The sequence below is a fragment of the Delphinapterus leucas genome, chromosome 3 (assembly GCF_059928025.1).
Source record: "Delphinapterus leucas isolate spDelLeu-1000000601 "Yukka" chromosome 3, BTC_Dleu_Yukka2, whole genome shotgun sequence".
Taxonomy (NCBI): domain Eukaryota; kingdom Metazoa; phylum Chordata; class Mammalia; order Artiodactyla; family Monodontidae; genus Delphinapterus; species Delphinapterus leucas.
The window spans coordinates 58,664,498-58,677,374 of record NC_143131.1 but is presented as its reverse complement, the minus strand read 5'-3'; the positions used below and the strand labels follow the sequence as shown (position 1 = coordinate 58,677,374).

The 12,877-nt window shown below is 34.4% G+C and overlaps 1 protein-coding gene across 9 annotated transcripts in view; it reads right to left on the bottom strand.

The window, feature by feature from the left end:
- Window positions 1-12,877, bottom strand: part of FCHO2 (FCH and mu domain containing endocytic adaptor 2) — a 116,172-nt gene that overhangs the window by 36,228 nt on the left and 67,067 nt on the right. For all 9 annotated transcript variants that reach the window (XR_016392679.1, XM_089908989.1, XM_089908988.1 and 6 more), the window contains 6 exons: window positions 7,057-7,114; window positions 6,598-6,773; window positions 5,160-5,171; window positions 4,790-4,814; window positions 2,755-2,797; window positions 463-557 (listed from right to left, as the gene is read on the bottom strand). Coding sequence is in view for 8 of the 9 variants with exons in the window: in XM_089908989.1 (XP_089765115.1) it covers window positions 463-557; window positions 2,755-2,797; window positions 4,790-4,814; window positions 5,160-5,171; window positions 6,598-6,773; window positions 7,057-7,114 (409 nt within the window). In the remaining variant the exon portion in view is untranslated. The remainder of the gene's footprint in view (window positions 1-462; window positions 558-2,754; window positions 2,798-4,789; window positions 4,815-5,159; window positions 5,172-6,597; window positions 6,774-7,056; window positions 7,115-12,877) is intronic.

Here is a 12,877-nt window from a genome sequence, read left to right as displayed (position 1 = left end):
CTCATAAATCTTGTATTAATAAATTATTATAAGGATACGAGATGTGCACAAAATCTGCTGTATCTACGGATGTCCATAATACTAAAAACTAGATGCAACCTGAATGTCCATCAAGAATGGACTGGTTGTATTAACGCACATCTATGAAGTTGAATAATAAAAATTATTATTCGGGCATTGATATAGGAATGATGCCTAGAAATAAATATATTAAGGGAAAAAAAGCTGGTGTTTGATGAATTTTTATCGTTAAATCCATATGGTCTTTAAGGTAAGTTAACAAAATCAGTATAAAATCACTTTTATATGGCAATATGATCAGAGGACAAGTTAAATTTTTGATCATTAAGTACAACATACAAGTAATGGATAAATCAATTAGGAAAAAGTAACTACTGCATTCCTTTACAGTTACAAAAAAATAATAAATAAATAAATAAATAAATAAATATATGTGTTTACCTGATGTTGATGATGAAGTTAGTGAAGTTGAAGAAGATGAATCAAGAGATGGTCCAAACAGGGGGTCCCAAGCAAGTAAATCACTGGTCCCTTTCCTACCATAACATTTTAAAAATAAGGATTTTAGCAAATGTGTATTTTATTAGTATAAAATATAGTAATTTACCTTTATTTCATAGAAAGCTCAAATATATGATTAAAGAGTTGGACATTGTGCTTCACATATGATTGAATATGTGAAGAACATAATTAGCAGGTTTAATAAACTGATATTTGTTAACTGCTATAAGCAGAACCCACAATAACATTAAGTTCGCAAAGGAGAGTAGATTAATCCCCACTGATTAAATCTTGTTATATGCTAATAAATGTAGGGGCTGTCAGAATAGAAATAATTTCAGTTTTACAAATGAAAAGCAGCATGGAGAGTCTATATGAGCTGCCTAAGGACACACAGCTAATTAATTCTGTGGCACTATCAGATGTGCTAATTCACATCTGGAGCCCAGTCTTGGACAGATAATTTCTGAAGTGATACGAAATCAGATAGAATTTTTATAAGGCCATACTTATTATCAAAGATGAAGAAAAAGGGTAAAGGATTTTTTTCAAAGTACTTTTTAAGTACAGGATGGTGGCTTAAGTTCCATGTATATAAACGACTCTATACAAACTTCAAAGATCTGATCACTGCAGTAGATCATGCATAGGAGGAATTCTCCCTAGGTAATCCACTACCTGGGCTACTAAGGTTGGCTAGCAAAATGTATGGGTCATACATGTCTCTTTATGAGAGGTTACCAAGACTATGGACAAAATCAAGAGCATGAACATTCTCATTTCAAAAAACTCAATGTGCTGCATAACCAAAGATTTTCTTCCACTGACCTCTTGGAATCCTTCAAACTAGTTACTCTCAGGATTCAACTCTTGGCTCTTTAATGCAAACATAAATGTTTCTCTTTTCCATCTTAGTCATATACCCTTTTAGGATGCTTAATCTCTAGGATCTTGAGGACCTGACCTTTGCCACCCCGTCTTTTTTTCAAGTTAACTGCCCCAACTTTATTGAGGTATGTTTGACAAATAAAAATTGTATATATTTATGGTATAAAAAAAGAAAATCCCCATTTAAAAATAATCTAATGTATCAAACTACCATTATTTAAAATATTTTTTAGAAATCCTAGAAAACAGGCCCACTATAATGAAAATATTACAATCACCTATAAGCACGTATCTAGTATCTCAACATGCACCCACATGGAAGCACACTTACGATAAAGTATAGAATCACAACTGTATAAATGATTCCTAAAAACAAAGTCTTAAAACACTAAACTTATCTTTAAAAATGATAAATCAAATGAATACCTCCACTCTGCTCGATTAGTGCTTAGCTTTCAAAGTTTCCATTTTAAACTATTCATTTAGTTAAGCCTACTTTTACTCATACAAAAAACATTAAAAGAAAGTATTCTTGTTGATAAATACAGAAGTGAAAAAGGACCCATGCAACACTGGCTTAAAATATTTTCTCTTTTTAAGAAGAACTGGCAACATGTCTTCTAGACCTCTCCTTTTTCAATTAAGTTGAAAAGTTTCATAAAGTATACAGTCTATTTTACAAGGTCACAGACAAAATTGAAGGAAAACAGTGAGAGAATTTCCATGTGAGTTACTAGTTGAAATATAGACATGTATGAATTTGGGATACTATCATTTATTTAGAAGCAGTGAAGACACCAAGGCCAAATACAGCTGAATGGATTTTTTACAAATTATCATAGAAAGAAATACTGTCAAATGAGAAAATAATTTAAAACTTCTAAAAACTCTATATGACGTTTCACAGCTTAGGAAACAGGATGATTAAAAACAGTGTACTGGAATTAAAACTACAGAGATAATAAAACGAAGGATACTTAAAATTTAAATGTAGTGGGGAGGGAATAATAAATAGGTGGAGGACACAGGATTTTTAGGGCAGTGAAATTATTCTGTATGATACTATAATGGACACATATCAATATCCGTTTGTCAAAACTCATAGGATATACAACACCAAGAGTTAATCCTAATGTAAACCATGCACTTTGGGTGACAATGATGTGTCAGTGTAGCAAATGTGCTACTCTGGTGGGGGACTCTGATAGTGGGGAAGGTTTGGCATATGTAGAGGCTAAATGTATATGTAAAAAATCTCCATACCTTCCACTCAGTTTTGTTGTGAACTTAAATTTCTCTAAAAAATAAAGTCTATTTAAAAAAAATTTTTAACGTGGAACTTACTCATTGGATGAAGCAGATGGCTTTGATTTTGTTAACTCTTCACCTAATTAAAAAGTTGAAATATTATGAAAAAATTAATAATCCGAGTAATACAATATTTTAATGTAAGGAGAACTACTACACATACATCAATTTTTAAATTCTGGCATTAATAACATATATAAACAATTATGAAGAAAAGGAAAATAAGCCTTTAACAAGTCTTCTACCATGCTTAAAAATATAAAAATAGGGCTTCCCTGGTGGCACAGTGGTTGAGAGTCATCCTGCGGATGCAGGGGACACGGGTTCGTGCCCCGGTCCGGGAGGATCCCACATGCCGCGGAGCAGCTGGGCCCGTGAGCCATGGCCGCTGAGCCTGCGCGTCCGGAGCCTGTGCTCCGCAACGGGAGAGGCCACAACAGCGAGAGGCCCGCATACCGCAAAAAAAAAAAATTAAAAAAAAAAAAATAGCTGAATTTCTGTTAAATATTCATTTCTTCTAATATCTTTGATAAGAAACAACTTAAGTCAACTAAACTAATGAATAGTCAACTATTCATTAAACTGCTGTTCATAAAATAAAACAGGGGCTACAACTTTAAAAATCAGAACAAATGTTTAAATACTTATGTATTTAAATAACGTATGTAATAACTCAAGAATTTTAACTGATGAATCATGAAAGCATTTTTCAAGTTCTGATATTATTAATGATTATTTTATTGACCAAAAGTAGTTATTAATTCTTGAAGGACACCCTATTTTGAAAAATAAAATTTTTATAACAACAAAGGTCTCTTTATAAGGTAGTCTATTTTGCTACCTTCTGCATTTATAACATGAATCATTGCATAAGCAATTGGTACATGGAGGAACAGCATCAGTAATACAAAAGTCCTGCTGGTTAGTAAGCAATTTTCATTGCACCTTAATGTTTTGCATCACCAAGCAATAGCTGATGAATGCAAAATACATCAACATGGGTAATTACAGCAAACTATGAGGAATACAACAGTGTACATAATGCCCATTCACATCACATTCTCCCATTTGGCTCATTTCAGCTGTTTGTTTTGCCTCATGGTGCTTACTGTGGTGTTTGTCATCTTTTTGCATTTTGCCCTCATCTTGATAACTCAGTAGCCCCCTTTTATACTCATTTTCCTCACATCCCCTTATCATCAAGCTACTTACCATTTATGTTTTGAAAGTAAAAGCCTACTTTTAGTTTGGTATTTATTATGAATTTAATAGGTCTTTTTAATTGTGCTAGAATTTTTAATTACAATTGATGTCATGGTTTTTATTAAGCACTGTGTTCACAAAATTGCATAGCTTTTGTGTGGGCTGCCTCAACTCTATTTTCCCCACAACTCTTGTTATGTTTAATACATGATTCTGCAAATGGTGTTAACACCCCAAAAACATTTTTAGTATAATTTGAGTTACTGTACTAAAAATCTAATATTAGAAGTTGCAATTGTGATACGACTTAAAAATGGATCAAGCTAAAACTCATCTTTCTGGGGACTTCCCTGGTGGTCCAGTGGCTAAGACTCTGTGCTCCCAATGCGGGGGGCCCGGGTTCAATCCCTGGTCAGGGAACTATATCCCACATGCCGCAACTAAGGGTTTGTATGCCACAACTAAAGATCCCGCACAACACAACTAAGATCCTGCATGCTGCAACTAAGACCTGGCGCAGCCAAATAAATAAATAAATATTTTTTTTTAAAAGGTGCCTTCTGGCTCATGAGGATGAGTTATGCTAGTTAAACAGTTTTACGTGCTTAATCAGAAGCTGCTCTTTGGCTTTGTTGATTTCTGAAAAACGTTGTAGCCACGTATTCAAGTTTAAAGCATATCTCAAAACGAAAAGAAATAGTATAGATAAGTTGTCTTCTGTTGCAAAACAAGCATCCTTCTAGTCTGTCGTTATGGCTCATGATGAAAAAAGACCATTTCTACAACTACATATGTTAGGCTACAAGCTTAGCAAATTCCCTGATAAATTTTAATAGACTTAAATAACCAATTTAAATGTCAAACTTACTAGATGAATTCCGATTCATCTGCACCTAAAACAGAAATGCAAAAACTAAGTACCATTAAACAAATAATTTAATGCGGTAATAAAATATTTGATAAAATGTTAATACTGGAACATAATTTTAAGTTGTTTTTAATATACCTGCTCAATTATAAACTGTATTTACGTAAAAAGATTACAGAAAAATCTTTTTTGTAGTCAAAAAATAATACATGTACCTTTAAATCATTCAATAAAATGCTTTAAAATACTGGTATCTACAGCAACATACTATGACTTGCTAATTTAAAAACACAAATATTTTGAAAATCAATGTTCAAATATACAATTTCTTTTTAAGTCAATAGGTAAAAATATAAAATCTTGCACTTACTGGGCTGTGTCTCTAGTAGTACATGGAAGGAAAAAGAAAAACACAGTGTTTAAAAAAAAGGAAAAAGAAAAACATAGTATTTGCTTTAGAATTTAAAATATATTTCCTTGCTCTAATAATCTGTCTATTCTCTTCTTAATCATGTCTATTGATAAAATCTATATACCTTAAAACACATACACTGTTGGAGGGAAAACAACTTAAGCTAGATAAGCAAACTGGGCAACAAAGTATACTCTCAAGACCCCTCTTTTCAAATATTAACAATTAAAAATTTTCTGATTATTATTTATTTTCTGAGTATGAAGTTAACACGTTTACTTTTTTAAAAAAAAATAGAAAAGAGCACAAAGCATCAATTATCTTACTACCCAAAGACAGATGCTTAACATTTTGATATATATATATCCTCTAGGCTTTTATTTACTTACATATATATTTTAAATTAGTTATGCCCTTTACACAATAAAAAATGTTTAATGGCTTCACAACTTCCTACTTCAAATATAAACCATAATTTAATCTTGGCATTAATGTTAAATAGTAATGGTAGAATAAAACCTCACTTCAGAAATTTGGTGGAAAAAAGTTCTCAAATTAAATTCTAGAAGTGTATGACTGGGAGAAAAACACTTTTTCTAAACAAATACATAGAGTCTACTGAAAATATGTAATTAAATAAAATACAAAATGGTGAGAACTTTTATTCTCCATCAGCTACAATAAGTATGTGCAGATAAACTAAACTGACATTCTAAGACATGCTTTTTTCCCATAATTTAACATTTCTAAATTTAAGAGTATGACATCGATAGAAAGATTATGGTGATTTTTTTTCTCCCTCAAAAGCTATCAAGTTTAGTATCTCAGAATTGAGGAATTAACCACTACCACTAAGAATTCTTATTTGCCTTTTCCTGTATGAAAAGTATGGAAAAACAACAATTACAGTGACAGAAAAAAAAAAGCAAAGATATAATTTAATTTCACTTGAAATTGATTTTTATGCAATTCCTTTTACATAAAGTTCACCAAAAAAAATGGATGAAAAACTTTAACATTAGATGAGGAAAAGGTTAATATTGTAGTTTACAAAACTCTGCCTGAGACATATAGCACTATTTATAAAATACATCAAATGGCAGAAATAGTGCATTTCCCACATTTTTGTTTAAAACACATTCAAAAGGAAGCAAAACTAAACCAAACTCAAACATTCATCTGCCTGTATAAAAATTATAAACTGTATACCTCAATAAAGCTGAAAAAATTATAAATATTTCCTCATCCAACATGCTTAACTATTCACTATGTGATGTTTTAATTTTCGTTAGTCCTAAAACTAATCAGATGCAGGTAGATGAGCTTAAAAAACCAAAAAACAGAACCCCAAAGGCTTCTGTATAATGAGTGCAAACTTGCTTATTTTCTTACTTACAGATATTGCTGGGGAGAGCGTTATATTTCCTATAGATACTTTTAATTCATCCAAGGAAGCCATTGTGTGATGTGAGTTATTCGGATGCATAGGTTTGATTTCTATCCGATACTTCTTTGGTTCTTCATCCTCAGAATCAGAATCACTAGATGAGTAGAAATGGTTCTCTTTGGTATGTGAGTATCAGTTAAAGAATTGAGTTTTTAAATTATCTTAATGCACAACCAGTTTTTCACACATTTATAAAAAGGAACAAAAAAACTCTGAGATAAGATGTACTTTATCAGAAATGTAACTACTAACTTTTATTCACAGCATGTCAAATAAAGATCACAGAGGCACATTTTATTACAATTAATTAAAAATTTGAAGAGTCTTTATTAAATAATAGATTATTTTAACTGTCTACTTATATATGCCAACACAATCCATAAGACTATCCAGATGATGAAAGGATATCATTCTGATTTGCTTCTGGTTTTATACTATAGCCTTCTTCATCCACATCAGGAATGTTCTATGGGGAAGAAGAAAAACTTTACTGTAACAATGCCTCCAACTGCAAAAACATTAAAGGTTAGCAAAACAGCCTTAACTATTACCGAGGAGCTTTATCATTTATCAAATATCACAGATTAACAAAATTATTAACACTGGGAAATTATGTGTTTTTAGATAATTAGCTTCAAATGACACTCCACGCTTCAGACGTCTGAAAGAAAAAAGCACTGCAAAACAAACAGGATAAACACTGAAAGGAAGAGAATAGGTGTTTGGCTAGGCATGTCAGCAGTTCTGTGAATAACCAAATTTTTACCTAAATCTTCAAAGTGAAGAAATAAAAGCAAAAGATTGTATGCATCCACGGAAGAGAGGCGGTAAAATCAGAGGACTGACAGCTTAAGTAAATGGAAATACATATTAAAAATATAGAACAGGGCTTCCCTGGTGGCTCAGTGGTTGAGAGTCCGCCTGCCGATGCAGGGGACACGCGTTCGTGCCCCGGTCCAGGAAGATCCCACATGCCGCGGAGCGGCTGGGCCTGTAAGCCATGGCCGCTGAGCCTGCGCGTCCGGAGCCTGTGCTCCGCAACGGGAGAGGCCACAACAGTGAGAGGCCCGTGTACCACAAAAACAAAAACAAAAAACAAAAAATATATAGAACAGGGACTTCTCTGGTGATGCAGTGGTTAAGAATCCGCCTGCCAATGCAGGGGACACGGGTTTGAGCCCTGGTCCTGGAAGATCCCACATGCTGCGGAGCAACTAAGCCCGTGCGCCACAACGACTGAGCCTGCGCTCTAGAGCCTGCATGCCACAACTACTGAGCCCACATGCTGCAACTACTGAAGCCCACACGCCTAGAGCCCGTTCTCCGCAGCAAGAGAAGCCACCACAGTGTGAAAGAGTAGCCCTGCTTGCTGCAACTAGAGAAAGCCCATGCGCAGGAACAAAGACCCAACACAGCCAAAAATAAATAAATTAATTTAAAAAATATAGAGAGAGAACAAAAAAACAGAAATAAAAGACTACCAAGGGGCTTCCCTGGTGGCGCAGTGGTTGAGAGTCCGCCTGCCGATGCAGGGGACACGGGTTCGTGCCCCGGTCCGGGAAGATCCCACATGCTGCGGAACGGCTGGGCCCGTAAGCCATGGCCGCTGAGCCTGCGCGTCCGGAGCCTGTGCTCCGCAACGGAAGAGGCCACAACAGTGAGAGGCCCGCGTACAGCAAAAAACAAACAAAGAACAAAACAAAACAAAAAGACTACCAAGAAAATTTAAACTATACTAAAATACCACCTCTTTTCCATGAGACTGGCAAAAACTCAAGTTAAAAAATATACTCTGTTGGCAAAGCTGTGAGGAAATGTACTCTTATACTTTATTGGTATACATACAAAATAGTACAATTCCTACAGAGATAAATTTAGCAATATCTAACAAAAAATTTACGTGTTTACCCTTCTACCTAGGAGTTCCTTTTCTAGGAATTTACTCTGAAGATATGCCCCCAAGAATTAAAAAATACATATGCAACAAGTTTATTCACCAGAGATTATTTGTAACTCAAAATTATTGGAAAGTACTAAATGTCCAAGCATAGCTGAATAAACTATGCTGCATACACAAAGTGAAGTACTATGCAGCTAATTAAAAAAAAAAAAAAAGAGAAAAGTTTCCATGAACTGATATGGAGTGACTTCCAGGAAGTACTGCTAACTGAAAAAAGCCAAGTACAAAAGAATATATATAGCATACTACCTTTTAAGTAAGAAAGAAGGGGAAATTTAAAAACCATATAGATATCTGCATTCTTTATGAAAAAAAATTAAAAACAAAAAAACACTGCAAAGATAAATCAGAACACAATAAAGCTGGTTACCTAAGAAGGAAGGGTGGTGGAGCAGAAGGGATACAGAAGGGACACTTCTCTAAAAATGCTTTTGTGGTTAAGTAAGAGAATATAAAATTTATGCTCAAATGGATCAGAAAAAAATATACACACAAACACATGCACATACGCAGGGAGAATGGAACTGTTAAAGCAAATGTAGTAAAAAGTTAAAGGTATACAAGTGTTCTTTATACTATTTTATTCTTGTATTTCTTTATAGGTTACAACATATTTCTAAATAAAAACATTTTTTAAATGGGGGAGAAAAAGAACTGCCAAGAAAAGACAGGGTGTACCAGCTGGATATAACTGGGCAGCTAGTATCATTCTACTCCTAGAGTTTCCCATTCTTCCTCCAATCACTTGCTAAAGCTCAGCAAGAGAAATATGAAGGAATGCTAACCTGACAGGCACAGCACAAGGTTTACATAGTTATAGTTTCCAAGCTGAATAAACAGTCTAACGTAGTTAGCAGTGAGTTAACAGACTGGGTTAAAGTTTAGAAGTGAAATATCTAATATAGGGCAAAGAACAGATTCCACAGATAAAAAGATGACAAGTGATGTAGTTATGACCCTAGAAGTAGAGCACTTTCTTTGAGTTCTATATGCTGCTTACTAATATGCAAATAATACTTTAAAATACTTAAAAAATAAAGAAACTGGGGACTTCCCTGGTGGTGCAGTGCTTAAGAATGCGCCTGCCAATGCAGGGGACACGGGTTTGAGCCCGTGTCTGGGAAGAGCCCACATGCCGTGGAGCAACTAAGCCTGTGTGCCACAACTACTGAGCCTGTGCTCTAGAGCCTGTGAGCCACAACTACTGAGCCCACGTGCCACAACTATGAGTCCATGCTCCTAGAGCCCGTGCTGCACGACAAGAGAAGCCACCTCAGTGAGAAGCCCTCGCACCGCAACAAAGAGTAGCCCCCACTCACCACAACTAGAGAAAGCCTGCGCACAGCAACGAAGACCCAATGCAGCCAAAAATAAATAAATTAATTAAAAAATAAAATAAAATAAAGAAACCATTAGAAATCAGAATAAAAAAAGTTTTTTTCAAAATACTTTCTTCCTATTCCTGGTACCCTAGAACATACCAGATATTTAATCTCCTAGAGCTTCTTTTCATTTTGGCCACACCAAGTAGTATGCAGGATATTAGTTCCCTGACCAGGGATCGAACCCATGCCCCGTGCAGTGGAAGCACAGTGTCTTAACCACTGGACCGCCAGGGAAGTCCCTCTCCTAGAGATTCTATCTGGGATCTGCTACTGACACTATTTTTAAATTTGTTTACAGTACACTATACTATATGTTGTACTAATTTAAAATAATACTGAGCTGTTTTCTGTAAGACCAAATAAACTGCTTTTGAATCAACCTCCTGCAGATTACATCTATAAACTCTGGTCAAAATAAACATAAACAACTATCTGAAGTTACTGGAGAGTGACCCACAGCGACTATCTAAAAAGATACACAAAGTTATACACTCAAAAAAACAAAAAAAAAAAACCTATAAATAAATCAAATTCTAAAACAGGTTCAAATAACCCACAGAAAGGCAGGAAAAATAAAACAATATTCTGAGAGGGAAAGAGAGAGAGAGGAACAAATAGAGAACAAAAAATTAAATGGCAGACAAACCCCAACATGTCAATAATTACATTAAATATAAATGGTCTATGTATAACAAAAGACAGATTGGCAGAATGAATTTAAAAAACATGACCCGGCCATATGCTACGCGTGAAAAACTCATTTCAAACATAACAACATAGGTAGGTTGAAAGGAAAATGATAGAAAAAATATACCATGCAAACATTAATTTAAAAAATAAAAGACAGTGACTACCTTACTATTAGATAAAACAGACTTCAGAAAGAAAGTGACCAGTGTCGCGAGTGACCTTATGCCCACACAAAAACCTGTACACAACTGTTCAAAGTAACTTATTTCTAACAGCCAAAAATTGGAAACAACTAAACGTCCCACAATAGGTGAACAAATTCTGGTATACCTACATCGTGGAATACTATTCAGCAATAAAAAGGAATGAACTATTCATGTATGCAACAACCTGGAATAATCTCTAGAAAAGGGTGCTGAGCGAAAAAAGCCAATCTCAAAAGGTTACATACAGTATGATTCCACTTAAATAACATTCCTGAAATGACAAATATATAGAAATCGAGAAAAGATTAGTGGTTGCCAGAGGTGTGTGTGTGTGTGTGTGTGTGTGTGTGTGTGTGTGTGTGTATAGGGAGGGGGCGGAACAGAACAAAAGTGACTGAAAAGGAGCAATCAAAATGAAAGATCCTTCCAGCAATCACAGTCCTAGGTATTTACCCAGTTGATCTGAAAACTTATTTTCGCACAAAAACCTGCACACAAATGTTATTAAGCTGCTTTATTCATAATCACCTAAAAGAAGAAGCAACCAAAACATCCTTCAATAAGTGAATGGATAAGTAAACTATGATACATCTATACAATGGGATACTCTTCAGTGATAAAAAAGGAATGAACAATCAAGTCATGCAACAATATGAATAAATCTTAAATGCATATTTAATATTCCTGGTAAAGGAATCCAGTCTGAAAAGGCTATATCCTGTATGATCCCATTTATACGACATTCTGGAAAGGGCAAACATATAGAGGTGATAAACAGATCAGTGACTTCCAGGGATTTGAGCACTGGGAGAGGGTTAAATAGGTGAAAGGAAAAAAAAAAAAAAAGATCCTTGGTTAATGGAAATGTTCTATTTTGACTGTATGAGTATCAATATCCTAGTTACAATACTGTACCAAAGTTTTGCAAGATGTTACCATCAAGAGAAACGAGATGAAAGGTATACGGGACTGCTCTGTACTATCTCTGTAATGTTCTGTAAATTGACAATTATTTCAAAATAAAACGCTTTTTTGGTGTGTGTTTAAAAAAAAAAAAAAAGCAATGATTCTCACTGTACCAGGTTTTCAATGCTAGAACTATTCATGATATTAATAAAAACTTACACATTACCTGTTTACATCTTTGTCCATTCAATCCATGTTTTCTATATTAGGGCCCCATACTGCTGGAGCAAAGCATTAAGTCAAAAGCAGTACAAGAAGAAGAAAAGAGCATGTAACTTCAGCCAACAATCTTAAAGGCAGTTTTGGTGGATAGTGGTGGTAGTAACTTTAACAAAATATTGGGATAGAGCTTGCAAATCAATGGTATGTTTCTCAGTCTCAGTTTGGAGAGAGGAAATTGGTTAAAACTAAGAGAGCGATTTACACTTCCTTGGTCAACTTTCAAAACATGTAGTCACTCAAAATAATTTTTTTTTAATTACATACACAGACTTTTTAAAAAAGGAACAGAAAATGATGGATAATTTCCCTACCAAAGTAGCCTGTTGATGTTTAAGTAATAGTAAGACTAGCCATAAACAGGCCATAAATAAAAGGAAACAACAAAAAATGAAAGCCTCCTTTCCCTGCTGACCCCACTGTAATCCTTCTCCTCAAAGGTAACCACAATTCAGTGTCTTGTAACTCATTCTTTTAAAAAAAGAGAATACATATAATAGACACACATTTATTTTAAAAAACAACTACTTAAAAGATCACACTTGCTTTTATTTAGTAAGTTCTTCCCATTTCAACAGACACGAGCAACCTAGATCTATAACATCTATTTCTTCATCAAGTGAATGTTTAATAATTTAACCAATCCCCATTTTAATGGATGCTTTAGTGTTTCCAATTTTTTGCTAACATAGACAATGTTGAAATGAACATCTATCCCTATCCACCTTTTCTCCCTCCCCCTCTATATAAGCATATATCTTGGTCAAGCATACACACACACACATAAAGTTTGTGAATATAGC